The 22,172-nt window shown below is 51.9% G+C and overlaps 1 protein-coding gene across 2 annotated transcripts; it reads right to left on the reverse strand.

Annotated features, from left to right (window-relative positions):
- Window positions 1-741: 741 nt before the first annotated feature.
- Orai2 (ORAI calcium release-activated calcium modulator 2) lies at window positions 742-19,136 on the reverse strand. 2 transcript variants are annotated; one of them, XM_029533913.1, is made up of 4 exons: window positions 18,958-19,136; window positions 17,003-17,115; window positions 10,517-10,755; window positions 742-4,233 (listed from the first exon to the last, which is right to left on the reverse strand). In XM_029533913.1, exons 1-4 carry the CDS (start codon window positions 19,134-19,136, stop codon window positions 3,706-3,708), a joined length of 1,059 nt encoding a protein of 352 aa, XP_029389773.1. In that variant the 3' UTR covers window positions 742-3,705. The 2 variants fall into 2 exon arrangements, with proteins under 2 accessions (XP_029389773.1, XP_021042582.1); XM_021186923.2 differs by lacking the exon at window positions 17,003-17,115 and having other exon boundaries at window positions 18,958-19,046.
- Window positions 19,137-22,172: the final 3,036 nt, after the last annotated feature.

Raw genomic sequence — 22,172 nt, forward strand, 5'->3', positions numbered from 1 at the left:
AGGAGGAGCTGAGAGTTCTACATCTTCATCTGAAGGCTGCTAGCAGAAGACTGGCTTCCAGGCAGGTAGGGTGAGAGTCTTAAAGCCCACACCCGCAATTACACACCTACTCCAACAGGGCCACACCTTCTAAGAGTGCCACTCCCTGAACTGAGCATATACAAACCATCACAGGCACACACACACACACACACACACACACACACACGTTCACCCCAAGAAGAAAATCTTTCCCAGGAGGGGCTTATGTCTGGGGTGTCTAGTTTGTTGGTGGCCGCAGTGGCTGGCCTGGACAGGAGCCATAGGGACCTGAGGGCCCCATATCTCAGGGGCTCCTCTTCTAGAAACTTGGGACATCTACCTGCCCCTATCCAGATGGTTCTGGTGAGCTCAGCCACCCACACTGAGCTGCCCTTCCCCCCCTCCCCTGCTTCAGAAAGGAAGACAGGAAGAGGCACCCACTGCCAAGGGCAAGGTTTTCTCAGGGGTCCAGTTGACAGGGACCTCACTCAAAGTACACTTGGGTGCCAGCAGCCTGTGTGGTCATCCTGGAGGGGCCCATGTTCATTCTGCTTCTGTGGGGCAGTGACTAGAAATAAAAGACTCCACATAAGGAGCTCTTGTGCCAGCATTGGGGGTCAGCAGTGTGGCAGGCACTGGGATGGAGCCCCTAAACCATGGTACACACTTCGCAAGAGCACAGAGTTTTTAAAAGCTGTACCAGTTTATTCAGCTCAATCCGGGGCAACTGCAAAAAAAAAAAAAAAAAATCCACACCCAGAAAAGGAGTTATTTACAGTGTCCTGCAGAAATAATGGTACAGTCTTGAGCCCTCAGGGCTCCTGTAGTTTCTTTGCAGTAGCCTTTCCTGAAAGACACCAATCATGTTCTGCCTTTGAAATGTCTTACGTAGAAACACTTGAATTTAGAGACTGTGGTTGAGGATGCGGGGAGGCCATGTTGGGAAGGGCCTTGGTGTGTCTGAGGACACGGGTCCCTTGAGCACCAGGAAGGGCTAAATCTTGGATAGATAAAATTAGGGCGAGCCTGTGCCTGTCCCAGGGGCCCCCAGTGGTTCTAGCCACGTGGCTGCAGCTAGAACAAGATTCAAAATCAGGTTATGCCTCCAGAAACCGAACTTCCAGCCTTGAGCCCGCTGGCTTCCGCCACTGGTCGCAGGGAGGGCTTATCCACCAACTCCTGACAAAACTGTGGGATGGCCCTGTGACTCCTGCCCGTGGGGGACCACATGGGCTGACGCCTCTGCTCACACACAGATGGCTGTCCCATGCTGAGCACTAGGAAGACTAACGGGAGAACCTGACGAACGGCAGGAGTCCCACACGGCTCTAGTGCCAGGTGCCCCGTGAGCGGAGACACCAAATGGCCTCAGAAAATGGGTAGAAGGAGTGGACTCAATGTTTAGCAGGGATTCCCCTTTTTATTTTGTATGTGTAAATATGGGCACGTGTGTGGGTGCCTGCAGAGGCCAGAAGAGGGTGTTGTATCCTCTAGAACTTGAGTCACAGGCCGTTGTGAGCTGCCCTGCGTAGGTGCTGAGATGAATGCTGGGCCTCTGCAAGAGCAGTAAGCATTCCTGGGGGGGCCATCTGCAGCACCCCTCCCCTTTTTTCTGATACAGAGTCTGTCCAGCCCAAGCTGGCCTTCAACTCCTGATCCTTCCGTCTCCACCCCTGGCCATGTGTGGATTCTGAGCTGCTAGTTATCATGTATGCTAGGCAAGCACACAACCAACTGGGCTCCAGCCTTAGCCCCAAGCAAGCCGTTTCAGAACGTGCCCAAGAGTGGGGAGCGCCTCATTCCAAAGGCCATCTTCTCTTCCCCTGCTTGCACACCATCGTACAGGGATGCTGACAGTAAATCATTTTTCTCGTCGTATTCACTTGGTTGTGGGTCAGAGGGTTGGGACTAAACTCAGGTCTCCAGGCTTGGTGGCAAACGCCTTTACCCACTGAGCCATCTTGTCCACCCAGGATTCTAGCATTCTTTAGCAAAACAAACAGATCAAACTAGGCTGGCTTTCCCGAAAGACCCCAGGAAAACAGAGGTCCGAAACACAAGGGGTCTCAGACAGATGTGTGCGGGGGCTGAGGGTGTTGAAGGACACACAGCCTTTGAAAGATAGAGGGCGTTTCTCCTGGGTTCACAGGACACTTTGTCCTGGCTGTCCACTGATGTCACAGTTTACAAGGAAGATCTCCACCAGGCTCCCCTGGGCCCTCTGTGTGTTGAAGTTTATGCTTGGCAGTATGTCCCATTTCCAGAGTCTTCAGGATGGGGACGGGGCCCTCTAGGATTCCACGGGCACCAAATCCAGACTCCAGAGAAAAGCTGTTGTAAGAGACGGAAGTGGTGCTCTCGGGAGCCCAGCGACCATTTATATACAGAGTAAGAGACGTCAGCCCTCTAGGCAATGCTACAGAAATGGGTAAGTGCTGGCTCCCATACAAGCTGGTGCGGTACGGCACAGTATGCATGACAACACCAACTGGGTGGCCAGATGCCCGTAGTGACAATGCCAAACGCATGCACAGCTGTGTAAACACGGGGCAGGGACCTGCATGGAGAGTCTGGCAGGCCCAGAAATGGGGTGTTGAAGTCTCCCCTTCTCTGCCCATAGTCAGCCTCATTACAGGGAATAGCTGCCTATATTAGGCTGGGCCAGGTCCCTGCCCCACCCACAGGCCTAACCACAGGGCTAACCACTTTGCAAAAACAGGAAGTCTCTCCAGTTTATCCTCTCAACATCTGGGGGCCGCAGGCAGAAGGGATCTGAGCTGCCTGGTCTCTGAGATGGTGCCCCTGCCAGCACTGACACAGTCCACGGGGAGTGGGGCATGGCTGCCCTCTAGAACCATGGCTGTCTCTCTAGAACCAGGAAACTCCCGACTCCAATAACGGTATCTGTTACCCTTCTCGAGCTGCTGTGTGCCCCAGGGTCCTGAACACTCCATGGCCCTTTCCAATTGGGAGGAAAGAGGCAAGCTGAGCTACAGATCGGGGAAAACATCCCTGCCTTTCATCATAAGCCATGTTACCCTGTGCCAGCCCCGGGCCCACCTCTGCACGCTCAAGCAGCCTATTCTTTGTGTGTGCATGTGTACATGTGTGTGTGTGTGTGCGTGTGTGCGCGTGTCTGTTTCATGTAGCCACAAACTCACCATGTAGCAGAGAACAGCTTTGAAGCCCTGATCTAACTTCTTCCTCCTCCTTAGCACTGCGATGACCCTGGGATGACCCGGGATGACCCGGGATGACCCGGTTTAGGCAGTGCTTCCGGCACACTAGGCAAACACTCTCCCACCTGAGCCCGAGCCCCCAGCCGGCTTTGGGAATTCACCACCCTACCCTGCCAATCACAAGGTCCACATATCTGAGATCTACAGTGCTCGGACCAGGAAGTCCCCAGGGCCACGTGGTCGTGTTTCTTCCTCCGGCCTCCAAGATGAAACGGATGCTTTCTCACTCCTTTTAGACCCTTATTCGTGCGAGGACAGGAGTATGGAATTATTGGAGCAGCATCTGGGCAGTGTTTAGCAATCCCCACTGTGGCTCCTGGGATGTGTGGTGGACCTCAGGCAGCCCGGGTTTATCTGGTGGTCCCCTTGGCTACTCCAGTCGGCTGCGTGGTGACCTGAGGGTTGCCCTCCCGTGCAGGTTGGTATCAAATCGCAGCGGCCTCCCTCACACTACCTGCAGGCTCCGCTCGTGCCCATCCAGCTGCACCTTGAGCTTGTGCAGTTCTTCGATCTCACGGTTGTGGCGCTCCGTCTTGTGCCGCACCAGGGAACGGTAGAAGTGGATAGTGAAGACCACGAAGATGAGCCCCACGGGTACCATGATGATGGTGGACACCAGAGCGGCCTGCCAGCCCGTGTGGCTGTGGGAACCGGGCTGATCCTTGGCATCCACCGGGAGGAACTTGATCCAGCAGAGCAGTACCACCTCGGCCAAAAAAAGCAGGATGCCCAGAACGGTGGAGAAGCCCCAGGCCAGCTCGATGTACGGGTGCATGCGCTCGTGCGGCGACTCGCTGATGGAGTTGAGGTTATGGATGTTGCTCACCGCTTCCACATTGGGTAGGATGCAAGTGCTGATGAGCAGAGCAAACAGATGCACAGCTACCAGCACCGTGGTGCAGGCGCTGAAGGCGATGAGCAGGGGCTGAGGGTATTGGTACTTGGTCTCCAGCTGTACCTCTACCATGGCCACCTGTGGGCACAGCAGGGGTTGGGTCAGGCAGGCAGGGATGCATCCCACCATGGCCATCAGTTGGGTATAATAGGGTGGGCTAGGCATGCTAAGCAGGGGCTCTACCACTGAGCCACACCCCCAGCCCCTCACTGGGGATTCTAGGCAGGGGCTCTACCACTGAGCCACGCCCCCAGCCCCTCCCTGAGGATTCTAGGCAGGGGCTCTACCACTGAGCCACACCCCCAGCCCCTCCCTGGGGGATTCTAGGCAGGGGCTCTACCACTGAGCCACGCCCCCAGCCCCTCCCTGGGGGATTCTAGGCAGGGGCTCTACCACTGAGCCACGCCCCCAGCCCTCACTGGGGGGTTCTCTACCACTGAGCCATACCCCCACCCCGGGATTCTACTGGTTTTGTTGTTGTTTTGGTTTTGGGTTTTGGGGTTTTTTTTGTTTTTTGTTTTTTTTTTTTTTACAGAGGACTCTAAGACAGGAAACAAAAATGATTGATTGGAATGTGGTTTGGCAGTAGAGGCCTGCCTAGAATCCCCCAGGGAGGGACTGGGGGCGTGGTTCAGTGGTAGAGCCCCTGCCTAGAATCCTCCAATGAAGAGCTGGGGCATGGCTCAGAGATATTGGTCTTGCCTAGTATGTCCATGGAACTTCAACATCTCAAAAATAATAAAGTAAACAAATGAGAAACGGGAGGACACCGGGTCCACAGCATGTAGTTTGTGTCTGTTTCCAGAGGAAGGCCAGCCAGGAGCCATGCTTCTCCATTTTTATGTGGAGACCTATGAGGTGACAGTAGATCTCTGGCTCTTCTTGTCAGGGAAGGAGGAACGTGAGGAGCTGGAGGCTGGGCACCAGAGCTTGTTACTGGACAGGGAATAGCTCAGCACATCCACTCCGGGACACCGACAGAAGAGACTCGTGTAAGGAAGTGCCTGCCTCTCATCTGTCTTCATCCTTGCCTGACTTAGCCTCAGCCTTAGTCACCAAATTCCCCCAGCAGCCCCAAAGTCTGAGTGGCAGCCTGATTTGATGATGGTAGACGGAGAAAATCCACTTGGCTCACAGCTCCACTTCGGTGGCTTTGCTTCCTTTTATTTATTTCTCTCTCTCTCTCTCTCTCTCTCTCTCTCTCTCTCTCTCTCTCTGTGTGTGTGTGTGTGTACGCGTGCATATGTGTGTGTGTGCACACGTGTATCACACTATGCATGTGGAGGTCAGAGGAAACCTTGCAGGAGTAGCTTCTCTTCCTTCTACAGTGTGAGTTCTGGGACTGAAGGCAGGCCATCATGCTTGGTGGCAAGCACCTTTATCTGCTGGCCCCGACTCTGCTCTTGCCTCTACTGTGAACATTCAGGTTGCCTCCTACCACTTCCCCTGGGCATTTCATGGTGGGTTGTAATAGTCCACTAGAGGAAACTCCCGGAAGAGATGCTCTTCTCTTAAATGTCTCTTCCAATTGCTTCCAGAAGCATCTACCAGTACTGAAGGGACTGCACACACAGTAGGAGTGAAATACTACCACAAGCATGGCCGCCACGGCCAGGCTGAAGTCAGACAGACTCTGGGCCACCTGCATGACCTAGGCCTCTCTCCATGCCTGCCTATGCCCTGCAGGCCACCATGAAGTCTACACCTCCCCTCCCAGAATGCACACTCCCTGTCTGATCATTCACAGAACATGCCTGGAAACCTCACAAGTGGTTTAAGCTTTCATTTGAGTGAGACTCTATAAAGTCTTCCAAAGTCTGAAGAGCCAAATGGTCTCAAGGCCAGGATCCAAAAACGACAGCTGCAGATGGGAGCGAGCTCCAAGCCCTGCACCTCACAGAGAAAGGGAACCATCGGGCTGGGGCTGCGGCTCAGGAGTACAGAGCTTGCCTGACAGCCATACACAGGCCCTGGGCTCCATCATCAGCATCACACACACAGACACATAGACACAGACAGACAGACAGACACACACACAGAGGCAGACACACAGGCACACACACATAGACATACACAGAGGCAGACACACACACACATCACACATACATAGGCAGTCAAACACACACAAACAGATATACACATACAGACATACACGGAAATACACATAGTCAGATACATACACATATACACACACATACATACACAGGCAGGCAGGCAGACACACACACACACACACACACACGTGTGAGGGGAGAAAGGTGAGTGTGGTAGTGCCTGCCTTTAACCCAAACACTAGGAAGGCAGAAACTGGAGGAACTCTGGGCTGGAAGCCAGCCTGGTCTACATAGTGAGTTCAAAGACAACCTGTCTACATGGCGAGACCCTGTCTGAAAATATAAAATAAACAATAAAGGGAAAGAAAATAAGTCTCATACACGCTTCTTCAAATTGAGCTTGTAAATCCATCGAGTTGGCACGCCTTTAATCCAGCACTCGGGAGGCAGAGGCAGGAGGATTTCTGAGTTTGAGGCCAGCCTGGTCTACAGAGTGAGTTCCAGGACAGCCAGTGCTATACAGAGAAACCCTGTCTCAAAAAAACAAAAAAAAGAAGGGGGGGCTGGTGAGTTGGCTCAGTGGGTAAGAGCACCTGAGTGCTCTTCTGAAGGTCCAGAGTTCAAATCCCAGCAACCACATGGTAGCTCATAACCATCCGTAACAAGATCTGACACCCTCTTCTGGAGTGTCTGAAGACAGCTACAGTGTACTTACATATAATAAATAAATAAATCTTTAACCCCCCCCCCCAAAAAAAAAAGATTCAGAGGCAGGCAGATCTGTGAGTTCAAGGTCAGCCTGGTCTATGTAGAATTCCAAGACAGTCGGGACCTTGAACTCTCAACCTTTCTGCTGCAGCCCCTAGTGCTGAGCTGACAGGCATGTGACATAATGCCTCCTGCATGCTTGGTGGCACTGCCCCACCCCCACTGCGAGTCCCCTGGCTCTTTCTGATTGTGACAGTTTCCTGTCCCTTGAAGACACTGGCCATCAGAGGAGTCAGTGGATATTTTCTGTCAAACTTTGAACTCCAGTCACACAAATTGATTCCCTGAGCATCCGCAGAGAAGTGTGTCCGACTTCCAGCCTGGCCATGCTGAGAGCTGGCACTGGATGTCTGAGCCACCTCTTTTGCCGAGGGTCCCAGGTTCTGTCAGAGACCAAAGCCACCTTTGGACCCAATGTCTCAACATAAACTGTAATGAGCAGGTACTGGGGAAGGTTAAATGAGCTTTGAAGCCAGGCATGGTGATATAGATCTTTTCATTGCAACAATTAGGAGGCGGAGGCAGGAGGATCATGAATCTGAGCCTACACCTGAAGCATGGTCCATTGGTAGGCCAGGCTAGCACTGAACTCACTGTGTAGCTGAAGTGACTTTGAATTTCTGATCCTCCTGCTTCCACCTCTGAGTGCCGGGATTATAGGTGTGCACACCTATGCCTGGGTTATGTAGTACTGGGGCTTACGTATGGCAGGCCAGCACTCTACTGACTGAGATACATGCTTAGCATGATGAGGCCATAGGGGAAAACGCTAAATACACTTGGGGGCTGAGCAACAACTGAGCACGGGTATGGTGGTTTGAATATGCTTGGCCCAGGGAGTGGCACTATTAGAAGGTGTGGCCTTGTTGGAGGAAGTGTGTTATGGTGGGCTTTAAGATCCTTCTCCTAGCTGCCTGGAAGTCAGTCTTCTGTTGTCTTTGGAACAAGATGTAGAACTCTCAGCTCCTCCTGTACCATGCCTGCCTGGATGCTGCCATGCTCCTGCCTTGATGATAATGGACTGAACCTCTGAACCCGTAAGCCAGCCCCAATTAAATGTTGTCTTTGTAAGAGTTGCCTTGGCCATGGTGTCTGTTCACAGCAGTAAAGCCTAACTAAGACAAGGTTCAAGGCCATAGTTCTAAGGGCTGGAGAAATGGCTCGGGGGTTAAGAAGAGTGTCTGCTATGCAATCATGACGACTTTAGTTTGGGGCCCAACACTCATGGGAAAGCTGGAAGTCTAGCAGAGAAACCTCAAGCCCTGGGAGAGACCTCAGGGAGAGACCCTGCCTCAAGGGACTGTCTGCCATCAAATGATGGAAGATAACATCTGATCCCCTTTCCTGGGCTCCTGGTGCATACACATGTGTGCATTCCTGCACACACATGGGCATATATTCACACAGAGAGACACAGACACTCAAATAAATCATTTTTAAACGGTCCTAGAGCTGGGGAGATCCCTTAGGGGATGAAGGGGTCACATGGGAAGTTTGAGGATTAGGACCCATGTAAGTGCTGGGTGGGTGTGGTGGCCCACGTACAATTCCAGGCCTGGAAAGGATCATCAGAGTCATAGGTTAGCAGATTGACTGCATCAATGGACTCTGGGTTTGATTGAGAGACCCTGACTCTGGGGGCTGGAGAGATGATGGCTCAGCGGTTAAAAGTGGTGTCTACTCTTCCAAAGGACCCAGTTTTGATTCCCAGCACTCACGTGGTGGCTTACAGCCGCTTATGACTCTAACTCCAAAGATCTGAAGCCCTGTTCCACCCTTCTCGGGCACCAGGCACTCTTGTGACACACAGACATACGCACGGGCAAAACACCCACACAAAAAGAGAGAAGAAAAAAAAAGACTCTGCCTCAATACATATGGGGGAAGACCAGTGGCATGATTCTCAGCCTCTGTATGCACATGCTCATATATACATGTGCATCTACACACATGCACACATGTGTACACACGCACACATCACAGATGCACAAAGGGGAAAATTAAGATGAAAAAGGTCCTATAGAACAACAAAAGAAAGGAAATAAAAAACAAAAAGACCCCTAGTTCACCACAGCAGCTCTGTTTGATAATGGAGGCTGTGGCCTGGAGTTAAAAAACAAAAAAATGATTGTTTGACTTGAAGTACCCAGTGGTATCCCGCAGAGCAATGGTGCTTGTCCCCTGGGCCAGTTTCCTATGGGGTGTGGGGCAGGGACTCTAGAGTGATGACAGCTGTAGGACCGGGCTCTTAGGATGACTAAGAGATGGCGGCAGCCATCGTCAGGAGGCGGCCACACTTGGCCAGCGTCTACAGCCCCAGTTGGGCTGGCCACCGGCCACAGATCCCTGAATTCCTGCTCAAGTTCCTCGGATTCCCAAACTCGTGGGTGAGGCCAGAGATGGGACAGACCAAACACAAAATGCTACCTCTTCCAGTAAACCCTACTCCCTGAGGCTGTTTTGTTTATTTTTGAGACAGGATTTCACTATGTAGCCTAGATTGGCCTAGAACGGGACATGTAGACCAGAATAGGCTTGAATTTAGAGAAATTTTCCTGTCTCTCCCTCTTGGATGTTGGTTATTTTATTTATTTTGGTGTTTATGGTGTGTGTGTGTGTGCACATGTGCGTGCATCCTTGTATGTGTGTGTGTGTGTGCACATGTGCGTGCATCCTTGTATGTGTGTGTGTGTGTGTGTGCACATGTGTGTCCATCCTTGTATGTATGCATGTGTGTGCACATGTGTGTCCATCCTTGTATGTATGCATGAGTGTGCACATGCGCGTGCATCCTTGTATGTCTGTGTGTGTGCACATGTATGCGCATCCTTGTATGTGTGTGTGTGCACATGTGTGTCCATCCTTGTATGTATGCATGTGTGTGCACATGCATGCATGTGTAAGGCATGAGATTGATGTCTCATCAGCCCCCCATTACTCTTCCAAATTTTTCATTGAGGCGGGGTCTCTCAAGCGAACCCAGAGCTCACCAGTATGTCTGGCTAGTCCTGCCCATAAACCAGTTTGCTCTGAGGATCTTTTCTGTCTCTGTCTTCTAAGGCTGAATTGTTGACAAGCACCACGCTCATCTGCACTTCCGTGGGTCTCTGGGATCTGAACCCTGGTCCTCAAGCTTATACTACAAACACTGCAACTGCTGAGGAATCCCTCCAGCTATTAGTTTTTTAAAAATTGTGTGTGTGTGTGTGTGTGTGTGTGCGTATCTCTGTGTGTGTGTCTCTCTGTGTGTGTTGTGTCTGTACGACTGTGGGTGCACACATGTAGCAGAGGTCACGTGTACAAGCTTCCATCCTCAGATCTCTCCTTCCATCATGGATTGGAGTTTGAACTCAGGTCCTTACGTGTGCATGGCAAGCGCCTTATTGGCTGAGTCTGTCCTCTTTTGAGTGCTGGCCGGGTTTATAGTCGTCACCTGGAGAAGTGTCCCGGAGCACTGCAAGACCTCAGGAAACACATTTGCTGAGGCTACCCTTGCCCAGCCCCGCCCCCGCCTCTGAGCACCCCACACACACACTCACCATGGCGAAGCCAGACAGGAGGGCCGAGGTCCGGCTGGAAGCTTTCAGCTTGGCCCTGCTCAGGTACAGCTTCCTCCAGGACAGTGCCTGCACCGAATGGTGGTTAGACGTGACGAGTTCCAGGTAGCTGCGTCGGACCCAGTCTCGGTAATCCATGCCCTTATGGCCGGGTTCAGGGCAGGCAGGGGCAGAGGGATCCATGGGCACATTGAGCTCTGCACTCATGGTGGGGTTGCAGGCTGGGAAGAGATGCGACATGTTGGAGCATCTTAGATAGTTCTTGTGCAAAAACTAGAGTTTGTGGGTTTGTGTTTTAAGATCTCTCTCTCTCTCTCTCTCTCTCTCTCTCTGTATGCATTCCAGTTTAAGTGTATATGCACATGTGCACCATGAGCCTGCACATATGTAGAGGCCAGAAGAGGGTCTAGGGCCGCCTTTTCTATCACTGCTTACTCCTTCGAGGGTCTTTTTCAACTAAGGGCTCACCTTTCCACCAAGCTGGGGTTCAGTAAGCCCCAGTGTTCCTCTGGCTCCGCCCTGCTCAAGGCTGCACTTACAGACACACATAGGATGTCCGACTTGTTAGGTAGATGTTGGGACCTGACCTCCACTCATAGCGCCTGGGACATCTCAGCCCCCCAGGCTTTGTTTTTAATTTTGTCTACCTTTAAAATATATACGTGCCGGGCGCACACCTTTAATCCCAGCACTTGGGAGGCAGAGGCAGGGGGATTTCTGAGTTTTGAGACCAGTCTGGTCTACAGAGTGAGTTCCAGGACAGCCAGGGCTGTACAGAGAAACCCTGTCTCAAAAAATAAAATAAAATAAAAATAAAATAAATAAAATATATACATATGTATTTCTTAGCTTGGTGGTAGTCATGCACACCTTTAATCCTTGGACTCAGAAGGCAGAAGGAGGCAGATCTCTGAGTTCGAGGCCAACCTGGTATACAGAGTGAATTCCAGGATAGCCAAGGCTACCTACAGAGACCCTGCCTTGAAAAACAAAACAAAACAAAAAAATTATTTGCTTTATTTTATGTGGATGGGTGTTTTCTCTGCAAGTATGTAAGTGTCTATGTGTCCCTGGTGCCAGAAGAGGCCATCAGAGGCCCTGGAACTCCAGTCGCAAATGGCTGTGAGACACTGTGTGGGCGCCGGGAGTGACGGGTCCTCAGCAGGAGTAGAAAGAGGTCTGAGCCTGAGCTGGCGCTCCAGGTCCTGGTTTACACACACACACACACACACACACACACACACACACACACACACCCCTCTGACACAGTATGCAGTGGAGGTTAGAGGACAGCTTGCAGGTGTTGGTTCTTTCCTTCCACCATGTGGCTCCCTGAGATCAAACTCAGCTCCTCCCAGTTGGCAGCAGCCCCCTGGCTTTCCCTGCTGCTGTTCTGAGACAGGGCTTTGTGGAGCCCAGCAGGCCAGGAACCTAGCGGGCTGAGGTAAGGATGACAGGATCCTCTGGGGCTCAGAGCAAAGGCCTGGGCACCGTCACCCCGGTTTAGTGTCAAGCATGAAACCAAAGCCTTTGTGATGCTAGACGGACAGCTTCCAACTGAGCTACATCGCCAGCATCTGTATTGTTTTGTTTAAAAAAAAGAAAAGAAAAGAAAAACCTTAGAAGTGTGTGCATATGTGTGCTTGTGTGTACAAGTGAATGTGTCTGGTACATGGGCAGACAAAAGCCAGAGGTCGATACTGTGTGTCTTTCTCAATCAGTCTCCGATTGATAACTGAGAAAGGATCACTCCTTGAATCCAGACTTCGCCAACTTGGCTAAACTGGCTGTTTGTCCAGTCCCAGGGGTCTTCCTGCCTCTGCCTCCTGAGCATGGAGATTACAGATGCATGCCACCTTGCACAGCTGTTCACAGATGCTGGGAACTGAACTCGGGCCTTCCCACTTGGCAGGCACTTTATGGCTGACCCATCTCCCCAGCCCTGTGTTCTGTTATGAGATAATGGCTTGCTCTAGGCTAGGCTGGCCTCAAACTCATGACCCTGCCTCAGCGTCTTGGGTGCTGGAATTGCAAGCCTGCACCACGACTTCCAAGTCCAATGGTAGAGGCAAGGGGCCCAAAGGTAGCTTGGGCATGGAGTCCTGGTCTCTAAGGCAGTTTTGCAAGACAGAACGCAGGGCTCTCTGCAGAAGAGGAGGGTCGGGTCAGGAATGCCAGGCCCCACCATGACCAAGCTGTTGACCCACCTCCTTCCTGGTACTCAGGATGGGGCCTATTTTGAGTGACTGAAGTTCAAAGTTTGACAGAAAAATACCCGCTGACTCCTCTGCCTGGCAGAGTCTTCAAGGAACAGGGAACAGACACATTCAGAAAGAATGTGTATCTCTCTGGGGGACTCTAGGCACACGTTCTACTGCTGAGCCACGCCCCCAGCCCCTCACTGAGGGATTCTAGGCAAGCACAAGGTACACTTTTGTTCAAATAATCTCCATCTTTCATCCTTCCTCCTTCCCTCCCTCCCTCCTTCCCTCCCTTCCCCCCTCCCACACCATCTCTGTCTCTGTTTCTCTCTCATTTGCTATCACATGCATCTGTGTACCATGTACACACATGTGCCCAGGGGAGGCCAGAGGGACAGATGGCTGAGAGCTGCCATGTGGGTACCGAGGATCAAATGGGAGACTCTGCGAGAGCAGCCAGTGTTCTCTACCGAACAAACCTTCCAGCCCTTCTGCTCACTTTTTCCTTTTTCCTTTTTATTTTGAGGCAGAATTTTGTTAAGTTACTTGGATTAAACCTCCTGCCTCAGCATCTCGACTAGGTGGGATTGCAGGTTTGCTCACCAGGCCCAGTTACTTGCTGGATTCTTGAACACCCAGAGCTGCTTGCAAAGTGAGGGAGGGCCATTTCTCAGCAGCTAATAGCTTCTCCAATCTAACCGTAGTCATTGATAAGTCGCCACCAGGACCTACAGGCACTTTCTAAGGTGAACCACACCCGGGCTTCAGTGGAAACCCTTTAGCAAAATGAAAATCGAGAGTGAGCTGAGACAGGAGGATTTAAAATTGGAGGCCATGCTGTGCTGTGAGCTATGGTTGTATGTGTGAGTGTCTCTCTGTGTGTGTGTATGTGAATGTCTATGTGTGTCTGTGTGTTTGTCTGTATATGTATGTGTGTGAGAGTGTCTGTGTGTATGTAAATGTCAATGTGTGTCTGTGTGTGTATGTCTGTATATGTGTGTATGTATGTGAGTGTGTATGTGAGTGTCTGTGTGTATGTCTGTGTGTATATGAGCATCTGTATATGTGAGTGTGTGTGTGTGTAAGTATCTGTGTGTGTGAATGTGATTATCTGTGTATGTGAGTGTCTGTGTGTGAGTGTATGTGTGTCTGTGTGTGAGTGTGTGTATGAGTGTGTGTATGTGTGTGAGTGTGTGTGTATGTGAGGATCTGTGTGTGTGTATGTCTATGTGTCTATTGCTCTCCACTTTAATTTTGCGACAGGCTCTCCAGTTCCCAGGGTACTCCCATCTCTGCCCCACAATGCTGGGATTATAGGCAGGTCCTCACGTCCAGCTTTTTAAGCAGGCCCTAGGGACTGCAGAGATGGCTCAGTGGTTAAGAGAACATTCTGCCTTCCTGAGGACCTGAGTTCGGGTCTCAGCAACCACCTCAGGCAGTTTACAAACCATATATGAGCCCAGCTCCAGGGGACTCAGACATTGGTGGCACCTACATCTATGGGCATATGCCCACGCATAGCTAACATTAAAAAAAAAAAAAAAGATGTCTGCCTCTAACCCCAAATCCTCACTAATTCTAAGCAAAGACTGGCAGGTTTCCTTCAGGGCAGCCGGTGGCTGTGGCAGCGTACTGCATGTGGGAGCCAGCTGGGTAATCTCTGAAGGGCAAAGGCACCTTGTGGCTGGCTTGGCATCAGACAATAACCCTGTGTTCAGAGCCCCCAGGCCCCATGGAAAGCTTCCCTAAGGCTGTTAGCCAGGCAGCTGGTGATGCAGGCCTTCAGCTCAGCCCTGTGGAGGCTGAGTCAGGGAGACGGAGAGCTTCTGACCAGTGTGGGCTGCAGAGTGAGATGTGTGTGTGTGTGTGTGTGTGAGTGTGTGCGCGCGCGTGTGTGTGCACATGTGTGTGCGCGCACTCGAGTGTGTGAGTGTGTGCATGAGTGTGTATGTGTGTGCTGTTTGTGTGTAAGAGTATGTGAGTGTGTGCACATGAGCATGTGTGTGTGTGTGTGTGTGTGTGTGTGTGTGTGTGTGTGTGTGTATGAGGGAAGAGAAGGAGAGAGCGAGGAAGAGCACACACTAGTGAAATACCTCAGTGGGTACAGGTGCTTGCCACCAATCCCGGGACCAGTGTTCCATCCCTGGGGCCCCCACAGTGGACGGAGAGAAATGACTCCTGAAAGCTGTCCTCTGAACCTGACAGGGGTGCTGTGGCATAAAGCAAAATCAACCATGTAATTTAAGGGAGAGAGAAACCGGAGGAAAAGAAACGAGGGAGAGACGGACTAAGAGACAAAACATGGTCCCATTAGAGGCTGGGATGTTTGTGAGGGTCAGCGGTGAAGGACACACCCCTCAGTACACCCATGTCAAGCACCTAAGAGGACCAAAAAGGAAGATGGCAGCCGGGAAGGGTACTTTGTCTTGCCTTCCTCCTGTTCTCAGGCAAGCTGTAGAAACCTCCGCTATCATCGGCCAACAGAAGGGTCCCCAAAGAACTGTTCCGTGTTCGTGTCCCTCTGGGGAACAGCCACTAACAACAATGTCTTTACTTTCTTTGTGTTTGTTTCTTTGTTTTCCAGACAGGGTTTCTCTGTGTAGCCCTGGCTGTCCTGGAACTCACTCTGTAGACCAGGCTGGCCACGAATCAGGGAAGCCCCTGCCTCTTTCCCCTGAGTCCTGGGATTAAAGGCGCGCACCGCCGTTGCCCGACGTTGTTGTTTCTGTGCTATGTGTACGACACAGGGTCTCACTGACTCTGGCTGGCTGAACCCTGCTGTGCAGCATCCACACTGGGCGGCCCCACAATGATCCGATCCGTTCGTCTCTCTCCCTGAGTGCTGGGATGATAGACCTGAGTCACATACCAGGCTTTTGGGTCTGTTTATAGGAATGCCAACTTGAGGACGAGGGTCACATGTCACCCACACCTGCAGCCAGCAGGACTGTGATTCCTACTCATATAGCACAGGACTAAGGCTGAAGTCTGGGGATGTGGGGGGGGAGGAGATAGGAGGGGCTGGGGGTGTGGCTCAGAGGTAAAAGGTTTGCATAGCCTTAGGTTGGATTCCCAGCACGGCCTTAAACTAGACGGAGTAAGGAAGATTAGGAGTTCAAAGCTATCTTCTGCTATACATTCCGGCTCAGCCTAGGCTGTAGGAGATCCCGCCTCAAAAAAACAAACAATCAGACTAACAAACAACCCCCCAAAACTGAAACAAAAAAAAGTATGGGGAGCCACAGAATCCTGGAGTAAGTCTGTTTTATTAACAAGGGCCAAGGCCTCAGACCCGTGGGAACTGGCAAAGCCTCCCTCCAGGTGAGGCTCAGAGGCACGGCAAAGGCTTTCTCTGGTCCAAGGAGAGTGTTTATAACAGGATTGAGCAGTGTGACAAGCTGGCAACTGTGGCTTCCTCCTCCAGGGTGAAGCAACCTGGGAGGTGGTGGCCAGGTGAGCCCAATCCTTTGACACCTTGCTAGGGTGCAGTGCCAGAGGACAGAGACTGGGGTAATCAGCCATTTCCCAGGTCCTGCAGCTTTGGGAAATTCCCTAAGGTGAGGTCCATGTGGCTGCGCCCTTACAGAGAGAGCTATACGTCCTTGCACTGTCCGTGGTAAACTCACTGAGGTTCCGGGTTACTATAGTTGGCACTGCTCCACCACAGTGAGCCTGGCCCACCTAAACCCAGCCTTCCTGTACCTGTGTCTGTGTGTGTCTCCCTCCTTCATTCCCTTGCTGCTCCAGTCAGGTTTCCAGGATCAGCTTATGTAAGATGAGGTGAAAAACCAAACCAAACCAAAACCCCACAAGAGAAAGAATCCCTACCTCCAAAGAACTCAGTGCCCAATAGGGGAGCCAGATAAGCAAGAAACAGACATCTCCAGTTGGCTCCCTGCTCCGCGGTCAGGTGGACACAGAAGGGCTGGCTACCTGTCACAAGCAAGCCCAACTTTGGGGCATACGGACATGGATAGAAAAGACAACATGTCCTAGACAGGCCCTTTGCGCGCTAGAAGATGGTGCAGGGGGTAGAATCACATACTACTCTTACGAAGGACCAGAGTTAGGTTTCCAGCACCCAAGTTTGCAACTTCTTGTAAGTCTAGCTCTGGGAGGTCTGCTGCCCTCTTGTGGCTGCCAAAGGCACCTGCACTCATGTGCACACGCCCCCATATGAACACACACACACACACACACACACACACACACACACACACACATATAAGTAAAAATAAAATCTTAAATAAACAAAACCAAAACAGACCCTTTATCCAAGACAAGATGTGGGCCACAGAGAGGGTTCTGAGAAGCAGGAAGCTGGAGCCACGCGTAGGAAAGGCTGTCTTCCTCCAGAGAATGGGGCAGGAAGGTTGATTGCTTGAAGATGAGGAGATAGAAGTCTCTTGGGGACTGGGACATCAGCACAGGGCTACAGGGGCATGATGGGAGACTGCAACGGGAAGTCAGATATTGCCAAGTCTCTTGGGGATAGACTACCTTTCACCTAGTGAGATGGCTTGTGGGGGGCCCTCAGTGGTTAGACCACTGGCTGCTTTTCCAGAGGACCCAGGTTCCATTCCCAGCAACCACATAGTAGCAAACGACTGTCTGTGACTCCAGACCCAGGGGATCAAGGGAAGGAAAGGATTCGTGATGTGAAGAAGAAGACGGTTTCCCTGGGGGACCGCAAATGAGGCAGGCCCCTGGGTTCCAGTCTGAGCATGCAGCTGAGTGAGGATATGCAGTTAGCTCCAAATGGTTAGGGTGGTCATGGAGAGCTGTCTGCCTCCAGCTCAATCACTGGGCCTGCTGGTCCTATGAGGAGATGAGGCCCCCTTCCCCTGTATTAGCCCAGGAAACTCAAATTCATTTTCTTTTCTTTCCTTTTCTTTTCTTTCCTTTTCTTTCTTTCTTCTTTATCTCTTTCTTTTTCCTTTGCTTTTCTTTTTTTCATTTTTCCAAGCTCTGGCTGTCCTAAAACTTGTTCTGTGACCAGAGTGACCCCAAACTCGGAGATCCATCCATCCACCTCTGTTGTCACTGCCACCCAGCTCCTTCCTGCCTGCCTTCCTTCCTGCCTGCCTTCCTCCCTCCCTCCCTCCCTCCCTCCCTTCCTTCTATTTTAGATAGGCCTTATGTAGGCCAGGCCAGCCTCCAACCCTAACCAAGCGTAGCCTTGAACTCTGGATGCTGCAAGGGCTGTGATCACACTCCTGCTTTCCATGGTGCTGGGGATCGGACCCAGGGTTTCCTGCACGCTAGGCAGATTTTCTACTAATGGGGTTACATCCACAGCTCCCTGCGGATCCCCTTTCTATTTGGGGGTTTGTTTTGAGTCAGGGTCTTGCTGTGTAGCCCAGGCTGGCTTGGAACTTGGGACCATCTCACCTCATCTTCTGAGTACTGGATGGCAGGCATACATCACCATGAATCACAGCTTCCGCCACAAGTTCATTCCTTGTACTCAGAGGGCCTATCTTGGTCCAACCCTTGCCCCATGGGGAACAACAGAGTCTGGCCTACAAACTCCGAGCTCAGGCCGGAGGGGGGGTGAGACAAGATGGAGCCCATATGTCTGTCAGACAGCACCAGCTCTAGGCAAACTGAACCTTTTTTTTTTAAAAAAAAATTATTATTATTATTATTATTAAAATGAGGAACAGCAGAAAGATTAGGTCTGATAGAAAAAACAAACAAACAAAACAAAACAAAACAAAAACCAAAACCGGCAAGACTGTTAGACGAGCATTCTCTTGCCAGGTTTGTTTTAAACTGTCTCAGGCAGCAGGCTATGGAGTCTGCGTGTTTTAACTTCCTCTAAACATCTGGGGCAAGGGAACTGTCTCTTGTCACCCACGCGCCTGAGAGGTGGCAGCGGCCTGCCAAAAGCAGCCACCTGCATCCCTGTCCTATACTCCAGAGAAGTCCCTGAGACTGCAGGACCCGAGAATCAGCTGGCAGCCCCACGATCCAAGTCTTCTGACACTGCACTCTACCAAGGAAGTCAAGGAATTGGGGTCACCAGGCCACCCCTCTGCTTCTCATCATCCTGTCCCTTCCTCTGCATGCCATGCCTGCCCAGGAAGAAGGTCCATCTCCTGTCCAGTGTCCCTGATCCAATTTCCCCGCGCCCCTTAGCTAGGAGGGGACCCTCTCCTGTTCCCCTTCACACCCTCCCGAGACAAGGATGGACGGGCCCACCCGCGGCCGAGCACTCACCCTGACTGGCCAGCCCTCAGCGCGCTTGGCTCCAGCTCACGGCTCCGGCGGCTCGTGGCTAGCGTCTGTGTCGCGGCCGGGTGGCCCGGCGGCCGGCCCAGGGCGGAGGACCGGCCCCCTCCCTCTTTCCGCCCGCAGCCGCTGCCTAGGCAACACTGCGCAGCCGTCACGTGACCCATCCGTGGGGCCCGCCGCGGACCACGTGACCTGAAAAGCTGGTTGGGGACCCACCCCTCCTACGAGATCTAGGGGGGTCTTCACTTCAGCAAAAGTGCTATCATCCCCGTGGGGCCCAGGTGGGTGGGTCCGAGCGTGGGAGAGCGTTGTTCCTAGCGAGTGACACTAGGGGATGCCCAGCATCTGTCGTGGGCAGCATAGAGAGGTGGGGACGGGGTGTGAGCGCTGCAGGGTGGGTAGAGGCGAGCAAGAAAGGCTCAGCCTGGCTACATCCTGGTTTTCTCAGCTCGTGCAGTGACACCATGCACATAAGTACTGTGGTCACGCAGGTGGCTCTTGGTTCCAGCAAGGCTGTGAGGACCAAACAATGCAAGCAAGGGACAATGCACTCATTGCTGAGCTCTGGGCACCTCACGGGTGGCAGAGAAGGGTCGTTTGGACGCTGCGACGAGGCACGCCCTCCTGCCATTGCTGGCGAACGTTGAGGTTTTACAACTGAGAAACTCAAACAGGAACGGCTCTGCAGGAAGTATACACTAAGTATACACTCAGCGCCCCAGTGGGTGTCGCGTGGCCCCTCAGAGTGCTCCCTATTTGCCTGGTGGTATGCTTCTGCTAGCACGCTCTATGTAGGATTTTTTTCCATCTGTCGCAAAAGCATCGGACTGTGACACATTAACCCAAAGGAAGGAAAAAATTCCACTCGTGTCCAAATGTCCTGACAACTGGGAGTGTATAGCTGCGACGGTTAGCAGTTTCCACTCGGGTCGCCAAGTCGGTCACTTAGGACCGGTGAAAGCAATTCCTCCCTCCTGGAGCTGACCCCACCTGGCAGCGTGGGCCATCACAGGACCCGCTACTGCTCCACGTGTGCCTGCAAAAGAGGGTCTGAACCCGAGGGAGCCACGCACGCTCAAGGCAAACTGCCTGGCGCCTTGCAGAGCTGACGTCTGAGTAAACGAAAACAGGAAGGAGACACTTGGTCAACTCCAGCCATTGCATCACGGATGACACTCTTTCAACAAGGGGGTTTTTGCTTCTTGCGGTTATTAGGAAGCTAAGCTTTGGAGTAGGACTTTCCAGCGCCCAGGCACTGAGCCTCCTCCACCGCCAGCACAATTATCTGGCATGCCTGGGCAAAAATGAAATGCCAACTGTAATTACCAGTCCGCCTAGGAGCCGCTTTGCTAACCAAACACAGGCAACAGCCCGTAATGTTGTTTGACTCACTTCGTCCTTAAAAGGGAGGAAGCCGTGGTATCTGTTCTGTTGGAAGGAGGGTCCGGCGGTTGGAGGGTCCACAACCCCTGCCCCCTCTTAGGATCCCAGGGAGCTGACTAGGGGTTACACTGAAGCTTCAGGGACAGATGCAGGGTCTCTCCCTCCCGAGGGCGCTGCATTGCTCTCTGGGCTGTCTGCCTGAAGTTGGTTGGTCTTGGCAAGTTACTTCCTTTACTTAAAAAAAAAAATTAATTACATTTTATTTATTTAGTGGGGTGGTGGTGTGCACCACAATACACGTGTGGAGGTCAGAGGACAACTTGTGGCAGTTGGTTCTCTCCTTCTACCAAGTGGCTGGAGCTCAGCCTGTCAGGCTTGGCAGTGAGTGCTTTTTAGCTACTGAAGCCATCTTGCTGGTCGGTTTTTTGATTTTCCTAGAACCTCGAGGAGCCTGTCCTTGAACATCGATTCTTGAATCCACATAATGAATGGGTACAGCCTACTCACCCTCAATACAGGAGCCTCGTTCCTTGCTTTTCTATGACCCTCAAACCTTACTATCCAGCATGGTCTCACAGTTTGTGTGGTCAGCGTGTCTAGCCCACTGGCTCCTCACTCTGTCCCCTTAGCTATTCATGCATGGCCTACCATACATCGTAGTATGTTCCCCTACCACAGTCCACTACTGAATACCAAATACCCTGACACATCGCTCAGACTTCTGTAGTGTAACAAAACACCTGCAGCTACGTTATAAAGACAAGACGTTTATTTTGGCTTCCACTTATGGAGGCAGAGGTTTAGCAGGACAGTGGGAGTTCCCCCCCCACCCCGTGCTCCCTTACATTGTGGGGGTGTGTACCCACTTCACTGTGGTCTCTCTCTTCCTTATAAAGCCACCAGGATTCAGTGATGGGGGCCCCACCCTAGTGACCTAATCACTTTCCAATGGCCCTACCCCTGATCACACAGGTGGATTAACTTCCCGCCCTGGTAACGCTGTTAATTTAAGATGTGCTCGGCTGGTGCTGGGGGAACAGAGTCATAAGCCTTCCTCGGTCCTTTCTTGTTCACTTTACAGCCTACCAAGCCTCGTCCTCTTCCTGGTGGCTCGGTGCTGTTGAGTGGCTTTTTTTTTTTTGAGACAGGCTCTCTCATGTAACCCAAGCTAAACTCAAACTTGCTGCGCCATTAAAGGGTGACTTTGAGTTCCTGACCCTCCTCTTCTCAAAGGCCAGGCGTGCCCTGCCACGGCTGGTTTATTCGGTGCTGGGGATGGGGCCAAGGGCTTCATGTAGGCAAGCATTCTATCTACCCAGTCATTCTCTTTCCGACCCGTTGGTGTTCGTCTACGGTTGTCCTTTATATGTACAGGGTTGCTTTGTGCTTTTGAAGACCTTTTAAGATTGTTATTTATTTACTTTGTGTATGAATATTTCGTTTGCACGCATGTACCTGCGCCTGTTGGATTCTCTGGAACTGGGGTTACAGATGGTTGTGAGCCATTATGTGGGTGCTGAGAATCGAACCCACGTCCTTTGCAAGAACAAGTGCTTTTAACCACCAAACCATCTCTCTAGCACCCTTTTAAAGATCTGTGTGTGTGTGCACACACGTGTATGCGCGTGTGCATGTGCGTGCGTGCACCCATGTGTAAGGATGCCTGCAGAAGCCAGAGGAGGAAGTTGGGTCCCCTGGAGCTGGAGTCACAGGCAGTTGAGAACTGCTTGATGTGGGTGCTGACACTCGTGGCTGCTAACCACTGAGCCATCCGGCCAGCCATTACACCCCATTTCTATCACCCCAGGCTCCCGTCC

This window comes from Mus pahari, chromosome 23 (assembly GCF_900095145.1).
Source record: "Mus pahari chromosome 23, PAHARI_EIJ_v1.1, whole genome shotgun sequence".
NCBI classification, from domain to species: domain Eukaryota; kingdom Metazoa; phylum Chordata; class Mammalia; order Rodentia; family Muridae; genus Mus; species Mus pahari.

What these genes read in the sequence shown, in the direction of transcription:
- Orai2 (XM_029533913.1), bottom strand. Translation starts at nt 19,136, where the DNA reads ATGGGTCACGTGACGGCTGCGCAGTGTTGCCTAGGCAGCGGCTGCGGG. An exon ending in CTGAGGGCTGGCCAGTCAGG is followed by an intron (nt 17,116 to 18,957) that starts GTGAGTGCTCGG and finishes CTCATCTTCAAG; the next exon opens with CAATCAACCTTCCTGCCCCA. An exon ending in CATCTTGTCTTGGATAAAGG is followed by an intron (nt 10,756 to 17,002) that starts GTCTGTTTTGGT and finishes ATCTCTTCCCAG; the next exon opens with CCTGCAACCCCACCATGAGT.